Raw genomic sequence first — 26,207 nt, 5'->3', positions numbered from 1 at the left:
CACCGGCCTGGCCCGGCCCGGTTGTAAGATTACTATTCTACCCCCATATGAAAGAGTTAAAAAGAAAAAAACCAAAAACCCTAGGTTAAGTCTCTTCTCTTCTCTTCGTTTAACGGAAAGGAAGTGCCGCGGCCGCCGCTGTGCTCTGCGAGTCTGGGTCGTCGTCGTCGTCTCGCTGTGCTCTGCGAGTCTGGGCTGCCGCTGTGCTCTGCGTCGTCGTCGTCGTCGTCTCGCTGTGCTCTGCGAGTCTGGGCCTTCGTCGTCGTCGTCTCGCTTTCTGGGGGTCAGTGCGAGGCTGCGAGCTGCTGTGCTGTGGGTCGAGCTGCTGTGTTGTGCTCTCCTTCAAAGAGGCTACTTCGTCCACGCCACTGCTTGAGATCCAGGTTGGCTCTCTCTCTCTCTCTCTCTCTCTCTCTCTCTCTCTCTCTCTCTCTCTCTCTCTCTCTCATGTATCTATGAACTTCCTTGAGTGCAATTGCTAAATTTTCCTCTGCTGTTGCAAGGCGTTCAATTTTAATGTACACCATTTCTTGGATCTGGTTTGAGGAATAATGCCCAATTGAGATTTAATTAATATGTGAGCTATATTCAATATTTAATTTGAGGAATAATATCCATTGGATTAATATGCTTTTGATTAAAGAGACCCTAAGGCCACAACACCCTGTTAGGCAGATACCGATGTGCAGAAACCCTCAAGAACTAGCCTTTTATTATATGATATCATATCCTTGTGCACCAAACTGTTGTTTTAGTCCAATGACATTTGGTCGAGGAAGTAATCTCTGTTGTATTTATAATCTGTTCTCGTTTCTAATGAGTAATTTTAGAATTTACTTATTTCCCTTATGGCATGTAATGGTGGAATAAGTATTCAACTATTATATTGTGTTTATTTTAGTTGTGAGACTTCCTTTTGAAAATCATTGTCTACATGCTATAATTTTGTTTATTAAGTGATGTACATGTCTATTGCATAGTGAATATATGTCCGTATGTTTACAAAGATTGCAGTACACACTTTTTGCGCTGGATTTTTAAAAGGTATTATTTCCGTCTAGTCTATTGAATATGCGTACGTCTCTGTACCCTTTTCTTTTGCCGTACCCGAACTTACTATGGTTCTGCCAATCTCTGTCCCTTGCACTTCTTTTTTACTGTTTCCTGCTGCTGCTCTTATCTCTTCTATGGTTGTTTTGAGTCTCCATGGAAAGGAGATGAGACTCTTGATTCCATTATAAATGGTATCTTCGAGATCCCTTGCTGCACACAGATTCCTCTGTGGTTTTGAAGTCTCTCAAATCCACAATGCATACTGCATCCATTGAGGTCAAAAGACCAAGCAGAAGGGATTCTTTCCTTTCCAGCTACAATTTATCAATTCCCAAGTAGTTCCGCGTTACTTCCTTATTTAATGCTCTCCCATTGTTTTTATGCCATACACTATGGAGGCTGTTGCATTGAAGAGGCTTTCCCTATGTTTAGTGTCCCATTCGATAAATCCGAATTAGATTTATATCTAGAAGAGCCAAGGATTAAAGATCCGACCAAGCATTATGATGTATTGGCCTTTTGGAAGTCACAAGGATCAAAGTATCGTGATCTTTCTCGGATGGCACGGGATGTGTTGGCTATTCCGGTATCAACTGTTGCTTCTGAATCAGCTTTTAGTGCTGGAGGTAGAGTTATTGACAAATACAGAAGTAAGCTATTGCCTACAAATGCTGAAGCGTTGATTTGCCTTCGAGATTGGATGTTCGGAGTAGACTTTAGAGGTAATTTCAAACTATGTAAATATACATTTTTCATCCGTTAAACAAATGTTGCTTCGTCGCATTTTTTTTGTCATAATCTTGATGTCTTACATGTCCTCTTCTTCATTTTGTATACTTTTAAAGCTGAACCGGTTGATGATGCCAGTGATTTGGCTAATGCTTTGGGGAATGTGTTGTCTTTCGATGTGAGTGGTGATACTAATATTACAGTAGAACCTACACAAAGATCTTCTAATGCCTCTACTGCAGCTAATGTTTAGTCTGTTAGGTGAAATTCCATGGGTAATATCATTCTTGTTCTTTGATTATGACATATTCGCTATCTTTTATCTTTACATTTACTAATGTTTATGTTTCATCTATTTTCTATTAGGTGGGATTGATGTTGAAGCACTCCAGATTGGACGAAATCAGGATAATTTTGAGTCATGTAACTAAATATTTAACTTTGGGGATGTTTGGATGCGAATTTAAGATTTTTTGTGATATTTCTAAATATGTTAATTGTGGGATGTTTGGATAAGAATTTGGGACTTTTTATGATTCTAAATATTTTAATTATGAGATGCTTGGACAAGGATTTAGTACTTTTTATGATTCTAAATATTTTAATTGTGGGATGCTTGGACAGGATAAGGATTTAGGATTTTTTATGATATTTGTAAATAATTTAATTATGAGGATGTTGGATCAATGCTTTGGATTTTTTGTGATATTTTTAAATATGTGACTTGGAAAAGAGTAGATTCCTCTAAATATGTTAATTGTGGGATGCTTAGATAAGGATTTAGGACTTTTTATGATTCTAAATATTTTAATTATGAGATGCTTGGACAAGGATTTAGGACATTTTATGATTCTAAATATTTTAATTGTGGGATGCTTGGACAGGATAAGGATTTATGATTTTTTATGATGTTTCTAAATAGTTTAATTATGAGGATGTTGGATCAATGCTTTGGATTTTTTGTGATGTTTTTAAATATGTGACTTGGAAGAGAGTAGATTCATCTCTATTTAAAGAAGTAATAGTGTAATACAATTAAACTCAACAATTAAAGAAGGCCCGTTTAAAAACCGATTACGCCCGTTTAACATTAAACATGTCCGTGGCCCGGTTAAGGCCCGATTAAAACCCGATTAAGGCTCGATTTTAGTGGCCCGATTATAGCCCGAGACCGACCGACCGAATATAAAGTGTACCATGCCCTCACTAACTAAGCCCGATTAGTTAAATGGGCGGACACGGTGCAACCCTTAAAAGTCTTCAAGCCCGATTAAGCCCGACCGAAACCGGACCGGCCCGACCGATTGACACCCCTAGTTTCCACCGCTTGGTCAGTAGGTTAGGTCATATTATGCTCCTCATGACACCTGTAAAATGGGGGAGGAATGTCACACCATTTTTTGGGTAGATGGAATGTTGCCCCTTCCTAACTCCCCATACCCCTATAGAATCCTGTCCCCTGCGGATTTGATCGGGTCTGATCCGGATAGGGTATTGGGCCAGAAGGTTTTGGAGGGGTTAAAAGGTTAAGATGGGTTTGGATAACCCTAAAGATTCACAGCCATTGGATTGACTATTTTACACATGTCACTGGCAGGAAAGAAATTGGACAGGCATTGGAGGGGCGAGAATTGGAGACGAGCCGTCCCCTGCAAACCAATCCAACCCGGCACACCATACTTCTTTCTTCTTTCTTTGGGACCACCGCCCTCATCCACCTCACCTTGCCCCTGCCTTCTTGTCGGGTTTGGGTTGAATGGGTTAAGTGAGTACAGGTAAGAGAACTTCTCAGACCCTTGGTTTGTTCCCTCCACATGTCGCACAGCTAGGCCTCAATGACACGATGGCCTCAAATGAGTCGAGCCATAAGCTCCCGCTATATTTGCAATAGGATGCGTATACCTAAATCCACGCATATGATATACCCACTCATGAACGAAGAACAACATTGGGACGCAAGCTGCGGCCACATGCCTCCTCCGTGAGTTGGAAGTTTGAAGTATAGAGGTCCATTATCAATAAGGAAGCCAAGAGTTTTTTTGTGTCAAACCAAGGCTATCAGTTTTTTACCCAACTACTCAAAACCAATGACCATGCGTTCCTGTCTCTGTCTCTGGATCAAAACTACTTACTGCTCTAGCGCCTCCCTGGGTCTGAATTCTGATTTCTGAAAGCCTGAACCCCACTTATGCATGGCTGCCGCATAGCAGTGCTCCAGAACTGAAAATAAAAGGATACCCTTGGCCTTGAACAAACTCCTCTGCAACTCCAAGGATGAAACCAAGATTTCTAACTTAAAGCCAAATAGCCAATGCTGTTTATAGATATATTTATTCAACGATTGCCCAAACACAAACATATGACCAACTTCTATATTCTTCCTAAGAGATGATGACCCAATTCCTTATTCCCCTATCACAGACAGATTTAAGTTTCTAACACAAACCAATCCAATTTAAATAAAAAAAAAAAAAATGAATAAAATGAAGACTATAATTACCCAAACTCATCACCACCAAAATTGTTTCTTTCCTTCATCAGAGATCAGCGATGATTGTGACTCACAGTGGTTGTGATGTTCTGATCTGCTGCTGCTTAGAGTTTTCTGAGGGCAACTGGGTAGAAGCCTCAGATACCGCTACTGCTGCTGCTCCGGTCATAGTTTGATACTGAGGAGCCAATGTAGCAGGTGAAGGCTGAGTATAGTATATCTGCGAGTGTGCAGGATCGGTGAAGTCGTATCCATAGTTAGGAGCAACAGCGATCGACTGAGACGGGTAATGCATCTGATGGTAACCCAAAATCTGCTGCTGATGCTGATCTGAAGGCATGTGAATACGCGGCGGAGCTGCTGTCGCCGCCGTTCTGTAAACATTGGCTGCCGATTCGGGCTTAGCAGGAGCTGCGCTCCTGGGGGGATAAACAGGCACAGGCGCAGGCGCAGCGGGCTCTTTGAAAGCTGCTGCTGCAGCAGAAGAATTGATCATGGCAGGGCTGGGTGGTGTTGGGGGCCGACTAGATGGGACGGTTGGAGTCTCGCCTATATTGGATTGAGCAGGCAAGTTGTAAGCTTGTGTTTGCCTAACAGGCAAGAAATACATTGGGTATTGCTGATCGAGTTGCTGAGGGAGCTGCTGCTGCGCCGAAGGATACATTGGATAGTATGAAGAGATGGGTACCGGTCCAGTGGCGTGATGGTGGATGTAATGCGTGCCTGCAGGGACGAATTGCTGCTGCTGGTGATGATCCAATTGTGAATGCAAAACGAACCCAGCATCCTGAAGTTGCTGTTGTTGCATCTGGATCCGATAGCTTGGATCAGAGATGTTACCTTTCGGATCAACAGGGATAACAGGGACCCTGTTGTCTCTAGCGGCAGCTGCAGGTGCGACTGGGTCTTGATAGAACACTGGTTTTGGGCGAGAATTGGCATCTCTGCAACATTTTGAAACAATTGAGAAACCCATTTCAAAAATCTTTTCCCCATCAAGTAAAAACTAGTTTCAATTTAATTCAACATCCCAAACCTCAGAAATGGAAAATAATAATCATAAAAGGAACTAAGAATGAATTAAGCAGAGAGATTGAAGGTGCCTTGCAGCTGCATCTGGCGAAGGTAAATCAACTCCCACATTAGTCCTCTGTTGCAATTGCGGCTGTGGCAGCTTCCGGAAGCCAACAGGGGCCCCATGGTCTGATCGCTCGTCGTCCGAGTAAATCCGGCCGGAGTTTTCACTAGCAACAGTGGTAGGGTTAACGGCAACAGCTGACGACATCGCTGCAGCTGCGACAGTACTGGTCGGAACAGGTGGCGGAGAAGACAGTGAAACAAAACTCTCCTCTTGCTTCTGCGGAGCAGGGACGCTCAGCTGCGAGAAATGTTCCTCTAGCCCAACTTTCTGATCATGCAAGCGACCACCATCCTCAACATGAACCCGAATCGGAGGCAAATTAGACATAGAAGGCGAAGAAGATGTTGAACCAAAAGAGGAATTGGTTTCCATCATTGGAGAATCCGACAGCGATTGAACATCTTGCCCAGATTTATTAACCTGCTTGTTATTGCCACCCACGGAATCAGGTTGAGCCTCCCCATCAGCAAAAGGGTGGACATGGATGGCATCGTTCAGACCCAGCAAGCCATTAACGGAAGCAGCGTCAGCAGAGATCCCTCTGGGCAGGATTCCAGCACCGTTGAGGGCATCCAAGAACCAGTTTTCCGACTTGGAATCGCTGAGGAGACAGCCGACCGAAGCGGCTGTTTCGGGCTTGGTAGGGAAGAGAAAGACGCGGAGGCGAGAGGGCTTCAAGGAGGAAGTGGTGGTGCGATCGTACTCTTCGATCATGTTCTCGAGATCTTCGTCGGTGGTGACGGAGATGAGGGAGTCGAGGTCTTCGTTGGGGAGTTGGTACTTGAGGGTGAAAGAGCGCCCATGGAGGAGGCTACGAGAGAGCCGTGCGGAGAGGTCTGCAAGGCTGGAGTGGCAGTCCACCACCACGATACGGGTCTCACCGCCCAGGTAGCAAAGAGACCTGTCGTGAGGGCGGGGAACGATGTGACCGCCGTAGCTACACATCAGGCGCAGTTTAGCGCCTCCCGGGATGGGAGGGAGGGGTTCGTCCCAGGAATCGATGTTACGCGACCGTGGAGATGAGTCAACCGAATCCGGATAGGCGAGATGGGTGGCGGACGCCGCCGCCGGTGGTGGTGCTGGTGGGTCCATGCTAGTGGTTCGTTCGGTAGGAGCTAACGAGGGAGTGCGAGTTACTGCCTCCTGCCTCCTGCCTCTTGGCTCTTGGCTCTTGGCTCTTGCAGGGGACAATGGAAAGAAGGGATAAGCTTGCAGAAGGCTTAAGGTCTTATACTTATTTGAAAAGATTATTCTAATTCCATTTTTTACTTGAATCCTTCCCAGTGTCCAACGTTTCCTTCCAATACGGGTAGCTGTAAGAGAGAAACGGAACCCAAGGGAGGAAAGTTAGGGAAAGCCAGCAAAGGATATAGATTGGGTGTCTCGGGACTCTCGGTGGGTGAAAACTGGAAAGTGGAAACACCCACAGATGAGGTGAGGTTTTTTTTTTCCTGATATATAAAATAGGATATTCTTACTGTATCAGTTCAATTGATATCGGTTAGGTATCGGCATCGATGACATTTGGTGCTAATATAAATCAGTTGTTATGGTTGATTCAATATTACCATATTGATATATTTTAAGATTAAGGGTGTTCCATGTTAGTGATTATAGCTCTCGACTAAAACCTCAAATGATAAATAGTGTTTTCACATGATTAACTAGCGATATTTATAACTAAAACTATATCCCATCAAGTATGGTTCTAAGTATTAAAGAAAGAAGAAAAAAGAACATTTGTAAGATCACATGGTGAATTGTCAAGCGTAACTGTAGAGGGTGTTTGGTTCGGTAAATCTTTGAGATGACATTCTTTAGAATGATAATTCTTAATTCTTTCAGTTATTTGGTTCCACTAGAATGACCCTCACAAGTGAGCATCTTACTTCCCATGAATGACCATATTATAAAGGATGTGTTTCAAATCTGAGTTTACCTCAACATTTAAACTCAGATTTGAACAATCTTTTTACCACCTAGTATAAAAGGAGAAAGTGGACAAACGTTCTCTACGGAAGTCAATATCTCAACCCGCGAGACACATGTACTAGCCTCAAGGCAACCAAACGATTTTTCAGAAAGAAACATAATTCAGAAGAATGTCTATCAAAAGATTGACTTTCATATTTGATACATACATGATACACCATTTGATTTACTGAACCAAATACCTCGAGTGAAGCCAGGAAGACGCTATAAAAAAGAATGTAATAAGGCAGAGAGAACAAAAATCAGCAGAAAATTGGAACAATCAATCATTCTCACAAGATCCAATGTGGCAAGAGTAGCATCCAAAATCTTGTTTGTGCAACTTATAAAAAATGCTCTATCGTCCCGCAACACTTCTGTTCTAATGGTGCAAGTGGCTCCTTCTGGAAGGCTCTATCAAATATCATTACTTCAAGGCAAAGGTTGATTTAAGTTTAAGGCTACGGTTGGCTAATTGTCCTGCAAATATAGTTTTTGGACACAAAAACAGTGAAAATAGGGAGTGAGAAAAATCAAGGGAAATGAAATAATTTGTTTTTCTCTGTATATTTATTTATTATTTATAATTAAAATATTAAAAAAATAAAACTTAAAATCTAAGACCTTTCCCTTTTCATTTCACTTTTATTGTTTGAGTTTGTCACCATTAGAGTGGAAGTTGAGTCAAATTAAATTAAAAGAATAAAAAAGTTCAGCACATTTTTTGTATTGGATTTATTATGGATAAAAGATCTTACTTCATTTTCAGCGAAAAGAAGGCACAACACCATGGTGTGTACACTTCTCATTTTATGGCATAGATTTCCCATATATGAATCTAATATCAGCCAAAAATGAATATAATATCAGCCAAAACTTCTTTCTCCTTATCCTTTTCTGGACATGTATGATGCCAACATAAAGGAGTAACATTTCTATTTTTTTTTTAATTGAAAATTGAATCCTAAAATTCTTCTCCTAATAGAGAAAAGGCCATGATCCATATAGTTACAAGGGAAATACATATATGTTACTGGGAAGTAAAATATATTTTAGAAGAAAAATCATTTTTATTGTTTAGTTGCACGGAAATTTTAGATATTTCCTTAAGAAGTGAAATATATTTTTACAAAAAATGCAAATATTTTTCTTTACGTTTTTTCTCCCCACTTCTCTTACTACCTAATGGAGCTTGAATCTTTTATTATGAAACTCTATGAAGTTGCAATTGTTTGTAAGCATGGGCTTTACAAATTTTTTTTTTTTTTTCTCGCTTGTGTAGGTGAGCAAGTGGGCCTAATTTTGCTTTTCCATATATAATTTTCTTTTTGTTTACATCCCTTGTGTGGAATCCTGTGGATAAGCAAATAGACCTATATAGAATGTAGATTAACCTTTTCTAAGTGCTAGAATTCCTCTTTGTGATGGGTTGAAATCGTCTGCAATTCCGATCTCATACAATTTCGTGTAATACCACCTTCAGGCAGTGACACGTGTATTGATAACAATACAATGGTCTAGATCTGGTACAACTAATAAAACATTAAATCAGTGAAGAGACATTTAAATCATATCTGGACCATTGTATTGGTATCAATACACGTGTCACCGCCTGAAGGTGGTATTGCACGGAATTGTATGAGATCGGAATTGTAGACGATTTTTTTCCCTTTGTGATTCTTCCTACTGAAAATTTCAACAGTTCTGGACAACCAAACCAAGCATACAAATCCTTAGAATTCCTTATCTGAGTATATATGGGATTGGCTCTTGGGAATACAATTTATAATAATTTTTTATCCAAACATTCACAATTGTATGAGTATATATAGGAGTGGCTTTTGGCCATAGAATTTACTAGTTGGATCCAAATATTCACAGTTGGACACTGGCTCAGTTCATTCACCTTCAGTTATCTGTGGAGCTAAAGTGCTGGATGCCCTATGATATGAGATTTTTTTTTCTCTCTCTCCCCCCTTAATCATGTGAACGATACTGTTCTTTGCACCATCAATGGCGTGGTGTGGGAGATTCTCTCTACGGTGGCAGCATTGGGAACACTTTCCCTTTAACTAAATAGAAAGTAGAGAAACAGAAGTTCTGGGCTGCCAGAATAGGATACACTAGCACTGTCTATCTCTCTCCTCCTTAGATGAAATGATCTTGTTGCCCACTTATATAATATATTATTTCATTGCACATCCTTGGTGCTATCCTCTATGCCACTAGCTCATTTGCTCAAAGAATGCTTTCCCTATAAAGTATTAAATAGTATGAATCAACTACTCATTCTTATGGAAGAAGACCCATGATTGACTTAATTTCTTAATTTTTTTTGGTAAGAGATTTAGGGCCCGATTGATAACGTTTCAAGAAACGCATCCAGAAACGGTAGAAACGGAACAAAAAGTATTTGATAAAACTATTTCGTTTCACTTATTTTTATAAATAGAAATTTCTATTTATTTATGGTTCAAGAAACGATCCATGCGAACAAGTTCTTGTTATGCTGTTTTTGCAAACGACTCGTGGTCATTCTTTCGCTAATTATTATCGACTTCTAGAAACATGACTTATCAAACACCTTCAATTCCGTTTATGTTTCTATAAACGGAAATTTATGTTTTTACCGTTTCTTGAAACAGAAACGGCATAAAACGTTATCAAACGGGCCCTTCGTTTCTTAATATTCCATGAGAAGTTTGAATAGTGACCTAATCTAATAATTCAACCTTGTTGGCTTGTTGCAAAGGAACTTTGATTGTCATCTAGGGGTCTTTGTGGTCCTTATCAAATATTAACAAGCATAATATCTTACTCAATCCCACCCCCCCTCACCAAAAAAAAAAAAAGTTATGCTTGGAATATTTTGTATGTCTCCATTACAAATTAAAGTGTTTCATAGACTTATTTAGGACTCACTTTTTTTTTGGTAGAAACTTATTTAAGACTCACTAGCACCTCATTTGTGGTCATCTTGCTCTTATACAAACAGATAATCTTACCTGATAATCCTAACTAACCATCTTATAAATGAATATTGATAAAATTCTCTTAGCTTCATACCACTTATATCATCCCAAGGAGAAGGTATATCACACTTCATTTTCTTAGATGATTTAATTCTATTTAGAGAAGCTAACTCTCAAGAAAGAATAGAATTTCAATTAATTTTAAGGTATTATTATATTCAATCAATTATATCAACATGTCTAAATGTTATATTATCAAAAAGGTTAAGCATGCTGCTGAGGTGCCTAGTATCACTCCCTCTCCCTCTGTTTTTGGAAATGACTCTCGTACCTTTTTGTACTAACTTTCTTTATTGATTGAGTTGCTAGTTAGCATCATAGTTAACAAATTCGGATTCGAGAATTATTCGGGCAGAGAATTATTTGGAATAATTCGATTGATTAATTTAAGGATTCGGTCAAAAAAACTTATTGGGTTTTTTTTTTTTTTTTGGTTTTTTTTTTTTAAATACTGTTTAAGTGGACCGAATAATTCGGTTTAATCCGGTTAGGTCCGAATTATTCGCTTTTTATATTCACTTTTGAAAAAATCGTAAATTTTACTGAATTTTATTTCTAATTCGGATTCGGTCAGAATTTTTGATTAAATTCGGAAAAATTCGGTTCGAATTATTTGACCGAATTGATAACTAGGGTTAGCACTCTCCTTAATATTATAATCATCTTCGATACTTGATATTGAAAGGTTAAGAACGATTGTCTACTCTTTGTGTCTATGGTTTTAAGAATTGAGAATCAGATTGAGCGACACTTCCACGAGATCAATGGATTATAATAGAACATGCCAAGGCTCGAACTCACAACCAATGAGTTGATGATGACTTGAGGGCATTTTTACCAATAGGCTACCAATCCCATTGGTACTGGTGGAGCGATCTCGCGACATGAATAACCACCGATTCACTGTATTAGTTTTAATGAGTAAATTGCAATTAAAAAAAACTTTAATGAGTAAATTTCATTTACCCGAAGATCGAGGTACTAAACCACCTGGCGCCAAGTTTGAACCGACAGCTGTATTTCCGCTTTCAAATGTGGACGTCGTGTCGTCCTCTCCCGCCTCTCTCACTCTCTCTGTGGATCGCTTGTTGCACCATAGTTCTCGACTCGCTGCTCCTGGGCCCATTTGAACCCGTTTTGTCTCTGAATTGAACTGTATGAATTGCAATTCCCAATCTCCTCTGGAAAGCTTTTCAGGTAACAGCACTTGTGTTTTGCTTGCTTTTCCCTGTTTCCCCTCGTTTTCATTTTCAGCTTCTCTTTTCATTCTTCATGAATTTTTTCAGTTTCTGGGGTTTATCCCAGATGGGTATGTTTCTTCTTTATCTGTTATACAATTTACATACACCTTCTCAAATTACTGAGCCTATAGGAACCTCATTTTGATTTTAAGAGTTGAGCTTCTCCACCGTCTTTATATTTTCTTTGCTTGTGATTCTAGATGCTTGTAACTGTTGGGAACATTGAATTCTTAAGAAACTTTTGCATTAGATGAAGTGGGTAATTTTACTTCAGCTTCAACATGTTCTTATTTTTCTTCTTTTGGCCCATCTGGACTTCTGCTTATGCAAATTTTGGTAATGGATATGATGCCTCCGAAGTGTTTGATAATATTAACTGTTGTGTTGGTCAACATAATTTTCCATGTTATGTTTTTGTCCTGGAAGGAAAAAATGGAGGTCCAGCTTGGTGCACACACTGTAAGATCCCATGGAGTTATGGTTGCTAAGTCACACAAGCGGGATTGGATTATACTGGTGCTTCTTGGAGTGATAGAGCTCATTCTATATATCATTCCTCCTTTTCACCGTTTTGTGGGGAAGGATATGATATCTGGCCTCAAATATCCTCTGAAAGACGTTACTGTGCCTGTATGGGTTGTGCCTGTAAGTTAATTATTATATGGTGCTGGTATATCATTCTAAATAGAAAGATTTGGTATAACTATGCCTGCTTGTTGTAAGCTACCTCAATTGATGAGCTTCTGTTTCATTATAACCAGATTTATGCAGCATTGTTGCCCAACGCCATTTTCCTTGCCTTCTATTTTCGTAGGAGAGATGTGTGTGATCTCCATCATGGCATACTAGGTACATGTACTTCTCATTTTATCTTATTATGACTTGGGGAACTGAGGAACTGTTTTTATGCACAAAGCTAAAGGAAGTAGTTTTTTAAGATTGATCTGATGGTGTAAGTTATATGCAAGACCAGGCCTCATATTCTCCATGTTGTTGGCGGGGGTTATCACAGAGGCATTAAAAAATGCAGTTGGTCGGCCTCGGCCAGATTTCTTTTGGCGTTGTTTTCCTGATGGGATGGAAGTATGCTCTGCTGATTCTTCAAATTCTTCTAAGCTAAATCATTAAATTTTATTGGTTTAACTTCAAAATACTCTTTTTAATTGTAGTTTCTCACACTTTATACTTGATGACATTTTTTTTTTTTGGTATTTTGTTCCTAGGTTTATGATAATTTGGGTAATGTAGTTTGTCATGGAAAGGCCGGACACGTAAGAGAAGGATACAAGAGTTTCCCTAGTGGTCATACTTCGTGTAAGTAGCAACTAGCTTTATGTGTTCTTCTGTAGTACACAGTTCTTGGTATAGGATGAACATAGGAAAAGGATAATCAGATGTGCAATGAAGGGAACTTTTGATTGGGAGCTAGAATATAAGGAACTTTGATCCTAGCTGATTTTTTCTTCATTCACATTGTTCATCATGCATGTAATGTTAGAGAAATTCATCTGAGGTTTAATAGGATGAGCTAAGCAGTGAAAAGGGGGCTCTAATATTTAAAAGAAAAAATGTGGAATATAATTGGTTTGATATGTTACAATACTTTTTCAAATATCTATATCTCATCATTCAAGCCAGTCATCATTTATGGTTATCTTTTTCAATTGCCGGGATATACTCATGAACACCTCTAATGTCTAATGCAGGGTCCTTTGCAGGTTTAGGTTTTTTGTCATTGTACTTATCAGGAAAGATTAAAGCTTTTGATTGCATGGGTCATGTGGCAAAAATATGCATTGTTTTTCTTCCTCTACTTGTGGCATCTCTTGTTGGCATTTCTCTGATGGATGATTATCAGCACCATTGGCAGGATGTTTTTGCTGGAGGCCTCTTAGGTTTGTCCAAGTAGGGTTTATCACTTAGTTGTTACTGAAACTGGTCAGAATCCCTTTTAGCACTGGACTTATCATCTTGTGTACATTCCATTTCTACAGGCCTCACAGTGGCAACATTTTGCTATTTACAGCTCTTCCCACCACCATATCGTAGTGATGGTAACATTCTCTCATTTTTTCATTTTTCTTTTTTCCTGTCAGTAGTTTGTGGTAGACGCTATCTGTTTGGACCATATTATAGACATAATTCAATTATTTGTCATATTTTTTTTTGTTTTTGGATATTTGTTTATTCCTAGAATTGCATTGTATATTGTCCTATTTTCTGGAGTGTGGATAAATAATTATTACGTCTTTTGCATCTATCTTAAGAAACACTAAAAATATACATCCAAGTTACAGTTCGACACAGTTTTTTTTTTTTTTTTTTGCCATTCTAATCTCAGATGGTCACTGTTCGAAGTGAGTTCAGTCCACATGAGCTAGATGTTTAAAGAATTTCTTGCAAACTAATTTTCTAAAACGTAGGAAAGTCAATTTAATTAGTAGTTCTTCTGATGTCTTCTCATTCTTGGCAAAAAATGGTTTGAATTTTCTCCTAATTTAGGGTCAAATTGAAACTATTTGATTGTTCTGCCACTTCAACTTTGATACTGTTATATAATAGCATGAATTTTCTCTTAAATTTTAGGGCCTCTTATGATGTGCCATATTTAGTTGCTTTCTGGATAACGACCATTAATGCTAAATTTGGTTCTTTTACCTCTGTGCTTCAATGGAAGCAAACTTCTAAAATGGGACCAGATGTAGCCCTGGCCTTGCATTTTGCAGTTTAATGGTCTGACCATCTGGTCCAAAATTCTGATAAAAGGAAGGTAATATAATTATAACATATATAATAGTTCTATTACTATGGAAATGGCCTGTTATCTTTTATGCAGCTCTGATTTCAAAATTGGCATGCTGTGTTCAAGGTTCCTCACATGCGTGAATTCAGTAATATCTAATCCTGTGCATTTCAACTAGCTTCTTTACCTGCACTTGTCCATGGTGAGAGAACCCTTTCTCACTATTTACTACCCTGGTCAAAATGTAGCACGTCACTTCCACAGGATGCCCTAGCATAAGTCGAAAATATAAGGTTCTAAATTCCTTGCAAAAAGGGTTTGGCTAATGTTATTTGGTGCTGGCTACCACCCTGATGCACCATCCTTCCTGGTTTTGCCATACTTTGCTGTACTATGCTGTTCCCATTAAAATAGAAAAATCAAAGAAAACCCTCCTCTTCTTTCATTGCGAACCCCTCTCTCTCTCTCCCTGCCCCCAAAAAAGAAGGAAAAAAAAAAACAGTTTCCACACCTCTGTCTTTCTATCCATTGCTGCAACTTCTCACGCTCTGTCTCCAGCAAGTTCCTTATTCTGTCTGGCCACCTCTCTTTTCTGTCCAACGATTGCACTGCTGATTTCCCATGATTAGAATTGCAGTGACAATGGTTGATTCCTTGGCCTCGAGGTCTCCTATTTTTCGAGGAGGAACTTTAGATAAAATTATACTTGATAGCAACTGCATTTCAGGTGGTGGGTCAGACAGATGGGGACTTCTATGTTAGGCTCATTAACAATGTGCTCCTGAATATAGAATCTGGCCCTGCTTTTGCCAATGGTGAGGACTCAAACCTGAGCATTGGTAAGTCTGCTGGAAAGAAGAAAAGATTTGAAGATGTCAGCTGCAGATACAAGTGAGAATGGGAAATTGAGGTTGCCACAGATTGGGACTTGGGGGGCTTTCATACAGGAATGGGAGTGTAGAGGGGGAGATTGGTTTTAATATTAAGAGGGTGTGAGGTCAATGGAAAAACTGTCCAAAGTGAGAAGGGGATGACCACCACCAGAGTTTGACCCCCTTCAAACCTCAACTGTTATATAATACAGTTTGGACTCTATTTGTATCAGTTGTTTGGATGATACATATCCGTTCAGAATACTATTTCTCCTATGCTTATATATTGCATAGTGAATCGGTTATAGCAGCATTGCTGAGAGGCCCTCCATGACAGATGTGGCTTATCTGTCTTGTTTCTTTCTATATTCCATGTTTCTTAACTGGGTTGTTGATCTTCTGGATTTCAGGTTGGGGGCCATGCGAACATTTTCAGGTGTCGGATGAATCGCATTCCAGTGCGCAACCAAGTAATGTTAGAAATGAATTCAATGAGCAGGGTATGGAGGTATAGGTTGTTCACCAACAGGGAGCACCAAGAAACAATGAATTATCAAGATTATCTGGTGCACATTGGATGAAATGGAATCTGGTAAAATATAACATTATATAAATTGTAATTTGTTTCGGGCTGAAATTCTGCCTTTTGTGCTCTTACCTACATTTTTCTTATGTAAATATGAGAAGAACCAACTACCCCTATCAACCATGCATTCTCAATTTACTTTATCTGTTCTCGAGAAGTGTTGGGTGAGAGGATGGAGATGCAGAGAGAGAGAGAGAGAGAGAGAGAGAGAGAGAGAGAGAGAGAGAGGAGGGGGGTGCGGGAGCCAGGGAGGGGAGGGTTCGGGTAGTATTCCATGGTCACTGAGGAATCGAACCAATTTAACTTGATGGATGGCTCTGTAATGCATATCCTGCAAATATTGAAATCCACATCATCAAACGGTTCTGTGACTGCTAATGATTACGGTTCGATGGGAATAACCAGATTGGTGGGACCCACCTCTCATTCATATTCCAAGTAAATGGTGGTGGGACAGATAAAAGTGCATACTCTAGCGGTCTAGCCAATCGTAAATGAGTCTGGAACTCTGGATCCGGATTTTAAAAAAACCAGGAGCTGGATTTAATTTACCCGTACATTGAGGAATCAAACCACCTGGCGCCAATTTTGAACCAACAACTGCATTCTCTCTCTCTCTCGAGTTTCCACAGTTCTTTTCTTTGTATCCCATTTGAGTCTTTTTTTGTCTCTGAAGTCTGAATTGAACTGAGAGAGTATGGGATAAAAATCATCTGTTTTTCTTCATCCCTGTTTTGCTATCTGCAGAAGATGACACATGTCTTATTTTATGCCAACGGTTAAGATTGAGTTAAAAATCAAATTCAAGCAAAACCCGATTTCAGACTTGAATGAATCGACTCAAACCATTTAAACCAACTGTTTTGAGTCCTACTAGATCAAAATACATGTTCAGTAAAATAACAAAGGGAGTCATTTCAAAGATGTCCGGAAGTGTCCTTGGGGACGATACGCAGCCAAGATTCGAGATCCATGGAAGAAGACGAGGAAATGGCTATGTACCTTCGATACGGCAAAGGAGGCTGCTGGGGCTTACGATGAAGCTGCAAGGAGTCTCTGTGGGTCTAAGGCTAAAACTAATTTTGGCCACGGAGGTCTCACTACCACCACCGGATCTGTTGTTTCATCTGGAACTTTCCAAAGACCCTTACAGCTACAAGATTGGCATCCTTCGTATGTTACTACTGATGGTCGGAACTTGCTTTCCGTGGTTGGATCTTAGGCGGAACTTCTGGCGAGTTCTGGTTTTACTGGATATAATTTTGAGGCTGTGGAGATGGTGGTGAGGAACGAGAAAGAGAAGATTAAGGAGGAGAAGAAGAAGCCTTTGTCCTTTGATCTCACCGGCGCCATCTAGTCTTACTCAGTTTCGATTTTCCTTTTTAAATGTTTTCTACCTCCGTTGTTTAGATCTAATCTATAATATAATTTCCTATTTCTGTACAGTTATAGAGAACTCTTTGAGATGTGATTGAAGAAATGAAATTGGAATAGAACATGAACTGATACCCTTGATTTGATCAGTGAATTTATAATTATCCATGTCTCTGCATTTGCATTTGGATTGTTCTTGCTTTTCGCATCGAAGGATAGAAGAAGATGATTCAAGTACAGAGAGATTTGAAGGACAGCCGGACCAAAGGGTTCTATTAACTGGCCATCACAGTTACTTCTCCATCACGAAGTAAGAGACTAGGGTTTTTCCTTCATAAGAGAGAGAGAGAGAGAGAGAGAGATCGACTTAGGATATCTTTGTTGCTTCTCCATCGTGAGACTAGGGTTTTTCGTTGGTGAGCAGAGAGACCTTCGTGAGAGCGACCTTGGCGGGGAGCTTGGATGAAACCCCAGCTTGGGTTTTCTCCTTCATGATCAGAGGTGTGAGAGACAGTGAGAGGGGTGAGAGAGAGAGTCGTGTGAGGGAGACAACCAGCGGGACTTTCTCCCTATTTTGATTCAAATTGATACATTATACGGTTTGATATATTTGAGTGGATCGGTTCGCTTACCTTAGACCAGTTTTTACATGAGCTTCAACCCACAAAAATCTTGATCGTTGGTTTAAAATAAGACACATGTCCTCTTATGCAGGTAGCAAAACATTGTAAAACAGGAATGAAGAAAAACAGAGATTTTTCTCCGCATAATCCAGCCTGGAAAAGCCCTAACAGAATATAAGCGCTTTGGTGGTATTTTTTGCCCTTTCTACTTTTCCTTTATTTTCCTTTGTCCCCTTGTTTTCATCTTCAACTTTTCGGTTCTTTCTTCAAGAATAGTTAAGTTTCCGGGGTTTATCTCAGATGGGTATGATTATTCTTTCTCTGTTACGCGTAAACTTCTTCTTCTCATCAATTGTTGGATTGATATTTTCTTCATTTAATTTTTAGAGGTTAGCTTCCGCTGTTCTGCTCTGTTCTATACATAACGAAAGCATTTTATGACTCTTTTCTACCGAGGGGGTTGAAAAGAAAAGAAGAAGAGCAACAATCTTCTCCACCGTCTTGATACCTGTCAATTTTCGGCCGCGCATTCTATGTTATTATTAATACTTCAACCTTGTGTGCCTTCTCTAAATTATTTTCCATGATTGTACTCATTTTCAACACAGAAAAGTATGATGAGGGTTAAAATGGAAAACAATGCATTAAATTCTTGAAATGGACTAACATTTTGGAACAACTAAAATGCCCAATCTAGGCAGTCTTTAAGAGAGGGAGTATGATGACATTTTTGATGAATTAATTATTATTAATATTTTTTAATATTAGGGCGCCTGCAGTTAATGGTAACAATGGAATTATTATTTATATTTTGCAGTACCTAATACTACTTTTTTTTTTTTTTCTTCCAGTGTAGAAAGCAGAAAATTTATTCATTACTGCCTGCGCAAACTCATGGGAGGATAGTATTTTGTAGTACCTAATACTACTGGTGCAGGTCTATTTGGTATCTGGGTAAGCAGTTTGTGTTTGATAATATTGTAGTGTTGCCAACGTAATTTTCCCCTGATGTAATGTTTTTGACCTTTTGTCCTAGCTGGAAAAAATGAGGGAGGTCCAGCGTGGTGCACATACTGTAAGATCCCATGGAGTTATGGTTGCTAAGTCACACAAGTATGATTGGCTTACACTGATGCTTCTTGTAGTGATAAAGATCAGTCTATATAGCATTCATCCATTTTACCGTTATGTGGGGAAGGGTATGATGACTGGCCTCAAATATCCCCTGAAAGAAAATACTGTGCCTATATGGGCTGTGCCTGTAAGTTATATATTCTATGTAACGTTTTTATGTCCTTTTAAGTAGAAATTTTTGCTATAACTATGCCTGTTTTTTGTAACCTGCCTCATTTGATGAACCTTCTGTTTCATTATAACCAGATGTATGCAGGTTTGTTGCCCATCACAATTTTTCTTGCCTTCTATTTTCGTAGGAGAGACGTGTATGATCTGCATCATGGTGTATTAGGTACCTGTACTTTTTTATTTTATATTATTATGACTTGGGGTAACTGAGGAACCCTTTTTGTGCACTATCAGCTATAGGTACTTGATGTGTTTCTATAAGCCTAAGGTTACTAGTTCAGAAATCCAATGAAACCCAGAATTGCAGTGACGTGTTTAGAAACCAGAATTCAAGAGATTTATAATAGCAGATAAACCAAGGTTCTGATTTAATCCAAAAGTTGGTTGAAGGTCTATATATGGAGTGGAGAAGAATGTTTCCAAAAATCTGGACAGATCTGAAGCTTTAGGTTAATCCTACCAGGGGTAGGAATGTAGGATTCTAGAAACAAGCTTCAAAACAGTAACCGAAACCAGTAGATTCAGGAGATTTTGAGGCAGCAATAACAGTGAACTGTTTTTCTGTATGAACAGTGATTAGAATTTAAAAACTGTAACAGCAAACAGAAATCAGAACTTGAAAACAGAATTTAGAAACTGAGTTGAGTGAAGTCAGGCTTCAAATAAGATTCCAAGAAATCAGTTCAAAGATGAGATTTTGAAACCGCAGGGTACTTTAGAACAGAAACATAGCATAATGGGAAATCATATTTGAATTCCAGTGGTTAAAAGTTGAGCTTCAAGGAATTCCTTGTTGGAATAGGAATTCAAGAAACTTAAAGGAAAACTGGGTTTTATGCATTGATCAGAACCAGAACATTACTGGAAGTTTAAACAAGAGGATATCAATTTCAGACCATTAACTAGCAAAAGATTCAGCAACTAGAAGATATGAATAAAAGAAAAGTTCTGATACTTGGAATTGATGGAAGTATTAAAGAAGAGAAGAAGAAGGAGATGAACTAAGCATCCCACCTAGTCCTCGACTGGAATCCCACCGGCTATTATTGCCATCCCACCAATATACTTCTAATCATATTTGTGGGAAGGCTATAGCCCCTTACAAACTTAGATAAAAGACTAAACTCAAAAAAGTTTAGGCCTAAACCATTCTTGAACTAAAAGTTAACATAGACTGACTAGGAAATTTAAATAATAAAGGTAACTGACCCAAATAAAGACTCCAATTAAATTGATGAAGTATATCCCTTATACTACCTCCTACCATATTTTAGGCCCATTACAATGAATACCCATTGGACCAAAGGCCCAAACATATATATAACCCAAGAAATAAGTCCAATTATGTGCTATCTGCGTCATAACTGCTTTTTAAGACTGATCTGATTGTGTAAAGCTATATGTGAAACCAGGCATTTTATTCTCCATATTGTTGACGGTGGTTATCACGGATGCAATCAAAGATGCAGTTGGTAGGCCTCGACCGGATTTCTTTTGGCGTTGTTTCCCCGATGGAAAGGAAGTATGCTCTTCTGATTCTTCAAAGTCTGCTAAGATACCATTAAATCTTGTTGTTTTATCTTCACAGTAGCTTTTGTTGCAGTTATCAGTTTAATATTTGATGAGAACATTTTCTGGTATTTGGTTGGTAGGTTTATGATAATTTGGGTAATGTAGTTTGTCATGGAAAGGCCAGTGTCATAAAGGATGGCTACAAAAGCTTCCCTAGTGGTCATACTTCATGTAAGTAGCATTCAGTTGTACCTGTTCGTCCTTGTTACTCTCTGTTCTTGGTTTAGGATGAACATAAGAAAAAGATTATCAAATGTGCAATGAAGGAAACTTTTGAATTGGGAGCTACAGTGTATAATGAACTTTAATAGTAGCTAATTTGTTCTTCATTCACATTGATCACCATGCATATAATGTTAGAGAAATTCATCAGAGGTTAATAGTTTGTGCTAACAGTGAGAAGGAGACAATCATTACCCCCCCACCCAAGGAAAAATATATGCTAAATATAATTGTTTTGATATGCGGCACTGCTTTCTCAGTTATCCATAAGGACCATAACCCATCATTCACACCAGGTTTCGTTTCTGGTTATTTTTTTTCAATTGCTGGGATATATGACTCAACCTGTAATGCTAATGCAGGGTCCTTTGCAGGCTTAGGGTTTTTGTCATTATACTTATCTGGAAAGTTAAAAGCTTTTGATCGTAGGGGTCATGTGGCAAAATTATGCATTGTTTCTGTTCCTCTACTTGTGGGATCTCTGGTTGGCATTTCTCGAGTGGATGACTATCGGCACCATTGGCAGGATGTTTTTTCTGGAGGCCTCCTAGGTTTGTCCTAGTAGGGGTGTTCATGTTCTTGTCACTGAAACTGGTCTGAATGCCTTTTAGCGCTCAACTTATCTTGCTTACATTGCATTTGCAGGCCTCACAGTGGCAACATTTTGCTACTTACAGTTCTTCCCACCACCACATCATATGAATGGTAACATTCTCACTGTGTTTCCTTTTTCCTGTCAATTACTAATGTTGTAGATTCTATCCATATTATAGAAAGAATCCAATAATTTTTGCTCTCATATATATATATATATATATTTTGCTCTTTATTTTCACTTAGAAAAATTTTAGGTCTCTTTTTCTCTGTAGAATGTAGATGCATTTCAGTCCCTTTTGTTGGAGCCTAGATAAACGATTATTAACCTGGAAAATATATATCCAAGTTTCAGTTTGGTGTAGGTATTTTTTCCATTCTAATCTCAGATGGTTACTGTTGGAATTGACTTGATTTAAAACTTAGGAAAGTGAACTCAATTAGTAGTTCTTCTATTGTCCTCTGGTGCTTGGCAAAATGAAACTATTTGGTCTTTGTGCCATTTTTCCAACTTTGATATTGTAATAGCATGAATTTTCTCCTGATTTTATGGCCAATTTGAAACTATTTGTTTGTTCTGTTACCTGTTCAACTTTGTTATTATGGTAGTATGAATTTTCTCTTAATTTTAGGGACTGCTTTGATGTGCCATATTACTATATAGTTGCTTCCTCACAAATGTCCATTGCTGCTGAAGTTGGGTCTTTTTTACCTGCACTTCAATGGAAGCTATGCTTTTAAAACAGGATCAGATGTCAGATTGCCCTGGCCTTCATTTGGCAGTTCAATGATCTGACTATCTGGTCAAACAGTCCGGTCAAAGTAAGGTAATCTAATAATTTCCTTACTTATTATGTATGATAGTATACATCAATGAATATTGTGCAAATGGCTTATTATGTTGGATACAGTTCTGATTTCAAGCTTGACGTGATGTGTTCAAGGTTCCTCACTTGCATGAATTCAGTAACATTTTTAAGTATTTCATGGCGCCGCAAGCTGGTGATTGGACTAAAAAAATGGTCATTAGTCATTACCCAGTGGTGGTTGGACTGTCTGGACTCTGGACTAAATGATTCAATTAACTGAACCAGACAGTCTGTTAACTAATCAAAGGTTCTGAGAGGACCTCAATTTCTTGGGGTGTTATAGCCTTTTAATGTTTATGCCCATGGGTCGATGTTGTAAACTGTCTCTAAAAACATTGGGAAGAAGCACCTTATTTGTTGATTTTGGGGAGAAATCACTGGGGAAGATGATACATTGATGTATAATGTTTCATAATTCCAACTAGAAAAGGAAAAAGAAAAAAGAAAGGTCATTTCTGCAATTTTGCTTTCAAACTGATCGCTTCCTTCCATGTTGTGCACATCCAGGGGCAGAGCCTTGATTTTCTTTCAGGTGCCTAAATCTTACTCTTTCTTACCATACTTTTCTGTAGTATTCTTTTCCCATTAACATACCAAAATCAAAATCTTTTGATGTTAAATAGGTACAAAATATTTAGAGTCATTTATTATTATTATTTCTACTTAAGTATACACTTGATTTGGAAATGGATAAAATTTTGCATCCTTGTAAATATTTTTCTTGGGAAAAAATCTGCAGTTAGGGTCATAGTTTTTAAGGTGGTAAGGCGACGGAGACATTTGAGGGTCTTTCGGAGCGCCTAAGCGATAAGGCAGGCATAAAGCGTCGCCTTATTGACTAAAGTATTCCTGTGTAATTTTTTTATAAAACCAATCTATTTGGCTCAAATCCTAGTTGAATCCTATTACTCATATGTTAAATAAATATTAAAGATTCATATTCATACCAATGTAAGATATTCATCAAGAAAACAAATCAATAAAGTGAATAAACTAAGTTCATCTTCATCAATCATCAATCATCAATCATCAATCATCAATCATCATAACATATTAACATAAAATATAAATACATAATTATGAAACAAAATTATAAATATAAAGAAAATAAGACATAAAAAATACAAGTATTTATTATACTTGTTTCTATGATGCCAAAATGAGTGCCTAAGCCCTAAGGTCATCCACCATATTTTTACTCCTGTCAAAGAAGAATGAAGCTCACCGCTGTCGGAGCAAAATGGTCGCCTGGATCAGTGGTTCTTCCTTGTTCCTTGATTCCTTCTCAAAGCCCTTTCTTAAAACCCTTGACAAAATCCAAACCCTGTTTGTGAATCGTGTTTTTGTTTTGTTTGTTTTGGTTATTTTTGGTGGAGTAAAGCTGATCCTATACATCTCAAGTGTTAATAAAATCATACACCTACCAATAAAATATCTATATTTGGAATCTTCATCAAGTAATTTAAAAATGTGTTTAAAAAAAAAAAACCCATAAAGCGCCACTTCACGTAAGGCGGAGCACTGCCTTACCATCTCTAGACCGCATCAGCGCCAAGGCGCTAGTAAGGCGTCGCCTTAGCAGCGCCTTAAAAACTATGCTTACTGGGGCCAAGAACAAATTTCTCTCTTTCATTGTGATCTGTATGAAATGATTTTTGTTTGTTTTTATTGGGAAATTTTTGCAGTTAATTTTGAAATCTGAGTACTCAGAGATGGTGACACGTGATGCAAATCTCTATAAGCTTTATGGAATAATTAAAAAAGAAAAATTATCTTGATTTCCTTAGGGAAAAAAAAAAAGAAGAGAGACTCAAACCATCCTTTATTCGAAAAAGTTAATTAGAACTGCAACAGTAAGTCAAGGATCACCATGGTTCCCCTTATCTTTTTTGGATGAGGTGTGAACTTTTAAATTTCCTACATTGCCTTCATAGGCCAATTTATCAATCCTGGTTCCTTCAACAAACCACTTAATAAAACCTTAGTGGCTGCCTTACAATAATGAATCAATTTTCTGGTTGGTTAAGGTTTCTGACTAGTAAAGGAGAAAGTGGGTACAATAGAATATTTAATAAATTATTATTTGATGCTTGTTGACACAACTGATAGAAAAGGGATTTGTAGGTGATTATTCTGCTTCTCTTTCAACTTAGTTAATTATTCTTTAAGTAGGAAGGTATCATGTTGGTGTCTCATAAGAAAAATAATCCCTTGTTTAAAACAGTAGCAGAAAGACCAACATTTGGCCAAAATTTCCTGAATTCCACCTTATAGTCCCTAAATCTTATCTTTAAAGAAGAGAGGGGGTGGGGGTGGGTGGGTTATTATATCATTTTGATTTCATTCCTCAATCGAGCTAAAATTTTCTGAAATTCCAATGAAATTATGTTATTCGTCTGCATCATTCCCCTTATAATGAACAGAAAATTTCCGAAATTTTAATTAATTCATGTTTCTTTCTCTCAGGCTGCAGATTATATTAGTGAGGATTTTACCTTTGGAGATGATGAACAGAAACTTGTAAAAACTTTAAGAGTATCTTGCTGGTTGAATCATGCTGCATGCTGCCTTAAACTAAATGATTTCCGGGGAGCGATAAAGTTATGTTCAAAGGTAAAAAGGCACTGAAGCAGCCCAAGATGTGTTCTTTAGGCATGGACTGGTGATATCATTTGAACTTTTCTGTTTACATCTCTCCAATTATTAAGAATTTTTTATGGACCTTCCATGCTATGATGCATTTATTGGTAACTTTCCCCCAGTGGACATATCGGCAAATTAATGGTTCTGACCCAGGCTTCATGTGGTGTGATTATATCATCAGTTATAAGGGGGCTTCAGCCTTCTGACTCTTTCAAAAACCACTTGTTCTCTACATAGTAGTGACATTAAAATTAAGGATGCTATATGCTACATATTTATTAAATCATCTTGTCCTTATGTGTGTGAAATGTCTATTATCATTCTACGTTCAGAAACTCTACCATTGTTTGTTGGGTGCTGTCCCAAGCGCAGTAGAGGGTTTTGTTAGGTTGGCAGATGTCTTTATACCTTTAGCAAATCCATATTTAAAATGACCTGTACCTACACTGAACAGTAGTGTATGGCTTTCTCAAGTTTTGTGGATTTGATTTGTATGTCATTCATTCAGAATCTAAAGTCTGATACAGACTCCCTGGTACGTTATACACTTGACCATGATCTCTTGAATCTTCTATGTGTTCATCTCCTTCAGGTATTAGATGTTGAGTTCCACAATGTAAAGTCCTTGTACAGACGGGCACAAGCTTACATGGAAACAGCAGATCTGTATTTGGCAGAATTGGATATCAAGAAAGCCCTTGAGATTGATCCTGAGAACAGGTCAGCAATTTCCAGAATAAATAATGTTATTACTATGTGAAGGACATTTACTTGTAGTCACTAGTAGTAAATGTTTTGTAATTCATTAGAGAAAGAGAACATTGAATCGTTTCTTTTGCAGGGACGTCAAAAAAGTGCAGAAGACATTGAAGCAGCTTCAGGCTGAGAGCAACAAGAGAGATGCAAAGCTTTACAAAAACATTTTTGCACATATGAGGAAGGATGAAACTGTGGTAGCGAAGGTGTATTCTTATGCTCTTGTATTTTGGTTCCATTTCTTATGATGTTCTGGTTTGAAGGACCAACCCTAGGGTTCATGATAACTTTGTTGCTATTTCTAGTACTGCTTTCTCAGGTGGTTGAGGAGAATTGTGTTGGGAATCACTGACAGTTTTTTTTTTTTTTGGGGGGGGGGGGGGGGGGGGG

At 38.4% G+C, this 26,207-nt stretch overlaps 4 protein-coding genes and 1 pseudogene across 14 annotated transcripts; 4 read left to right on the top strand and 1 right to left on the bottom strand.

Moving 5' to 3' along the window:
- Positions 1–4,076: 4,076 nt before the first annotated feature.
- On the bottom strand, positions 4,077–6,817 carry LOC122078213. The gene is made up of 2 exons (XM_042644101.1): positions 5,377–6,817; positions 4,077–5,217 (listed from the first exon to the last, which is right to left on the bottom strand). The coding sequence occupies exons 1-2, from the start codon at positions 6,504–6,506 to the stop codon at positions 4,344–4,346; spliced, it is 2,004 nt and encodes a 667-aa protein (XP_042500035.1). The 5' UTR covers positions 6,507–6,817; the 3' UTR covers positions 4,077–4,343.
- Positions 6,818–11,452: 4,635 nt separating this feature from the next.
- Positions 11,453–15,997, top strand: LOC122079054 (putative lipid phosphate phosphatase 3, chloroplastic). Of its 4 annotated transcripts, none has more exons than XM_042645292.1 (8): positions 11,453–11,614; positions 12,085–12,303; positions 12,420–12,507; positions 12,632–12,741; positions 12,882–12,972; positions 13,377–13,553; positions 13,653–13,712; positions 15,684–15,997. In XM_042645292.1, exons 2-8 carry the CDS (start codon positions 12,091–12,093, stop codon positions 15,785–15,787), a joined length of 843 nt encoding a protein of 280 aa, XP_042501226.1. In that variant the 5' UTR covers positions 11,453–11,614; positions 12,085–12,090; the 3' UTR covers positions 15,788–15,997. The 4 variants fall into 4 exon arrangements, with proteins under 4 accessions (XP_042501226.1, XP_042501223.1, XP_042501227.1 ...); XM_042645289.1 differs by having other exon boundaries at positions 13,365–13,553; XM_042645293.1 differs by having other exon boundaries at positions 13,365–13,563.
- A 136-nt stretch (positions 15,998–16,133) lies between these two features.
- On the top strand, positions 16,134–17,216 carry LOC122079542 (annotated as a pseudogene).
- Positions 17,217–17,971: 755 nt separating this feature from the next.
- LOC122078640 (putative lipid phosphate phosphatase 3, chloroplastic) lies at positions 17,972–22,854 on the top strand. 8 transcript variants are annotated; one of them, XM_042644724.1, is made up of 9 exons: positions 18,026–18,160; positions 18,708–18,810; positions 18,893–18,931; positions 19,002–19,117; positions 19,237–19,324; positions 20,574–20,683; positions 20,814–20,904; positions 21,318–21,506; positions 21,601–22,854. In XM_042644724.1, exons 4-9 carry the CDS (start codon positions 19,058–19,060, stop codon positions 21,708–21,710), a joined length of 648 nt encoding a protein of 215 aa, XP_042500658.1. In that variant the 5' UTR covers positions 18,026–18,160; positions 18,708–18,810; positions 18,893–18,931; positions 19,002–19,057; the 3' UTR covers positions 21,711–22,854. The 8 variants fall into 8 exon arrangements, with proteins under 8 accessions (XP_042500653.1, XP_042500658.1, XP_042500655.1 ...); XM_042644721.1 differs by having other exon boundaries at positions 18,893–19,117; positions 21,601–21,660; positions 22,247–22,854; XM_042644722.1 differs by having other exon boundaries at positions 18,893–19,117; positions 21,601–21,660; positions 22,182–22,854.
- Positions 22,855–24,860: 2,006 nt separating this feature from the next.
- LOC122080233 (70 kDa peptidyl-prolyl isomerase) lies at positions 24,861–26,197 on the top strand (the record flags this gene model as incomplete). Its single annotated transcript, XM_042647172.1, has 3 exons — positions 24,861–25,031; positions 25,654–25,781; positions 25,903–26,197. Coding segments are annotated over 3 exons (462 nt in total), but the record flags the coding sequence as incomplete, so codon positions are not given.
- Between the last annotated feature and the right edge of the window lie 10 nt (positions 26,198–26,207).

This window comes from Macadamia integrifolia, chromosome 5 (genome assembly GCF_013358625.1).
Source record: "Macadamia integrifolia cultivar HAES 741 chromosome 5, SCU_Mint_v3, whole genome shotgun sequence".
Lineage (NCBI taxonomy): Eukaryota > Viridiplantae > Streptophyta > Magnoliopsida > Proteales > Proteaceae > Macadamia > Macadamia integrifolia.
This window is presented reverse-complemented; position numbering and strand designations above follow the sequence as displayed.

Bases quoted from the DNA above. Each gene is read 5' to 3' on its own strand.
- LOC122078213 (XM_042644101.1), bottom strand. From the start codon at position 6,506: ATGGACCCACCAGCACCACCACCGGCGGCGGCGTCCGCCACCCATCTC. The intron at 5,218-5,376 runs GCACCTTCAATC...AAAATGTTGCAG, and splicing joins TCGCCAGATGCAGCTGCAAG to AGATGCCAATTCTCGCCCAA.
- LOC122079054 (XM_042645289.1), top strand. From the start codon at position 12,091: ATGGAGGTCCAGCTTGGTGCACACACTGTAAGATCCCATGGAGTTATG. The intron at 12,508-12,631 runs GTACATGTACTT...ATGCAAGACCAG, and splicing joins TCTCCATCATGGCATACTAG to GCCTCATATTCTCCATGTTG. The intron at 13,554-13,652 runs GTTTGTCCAAGT...CCATTTCTACAG, and splicing joins TTTTGCTGGAGGCCTCTTAG to GCCTCACAGTGGCAACATTT.
- LOC122078640 (XM_042644719.1), top strand. From the start codon at position 18,902: ATGAGGGAGGTCCAGCGTGGTGCACATACTGTAAGATCCCATGGAGTT. The intron at 19,325-20,573 runs GTACCTGTACTT...ATGTGAAACCAG, and splicing joins TCTGCATCATGGTGTATTAG to GCATTTTATTCTCCATATTG. The intron at 20,684-20,813 runs GTATGCTCTTCT...TTTGGTTGGTAG, and splicing joins GTTTCCCCGATGGAAAGGAA to GTTTATGATAATTTGGGTAA.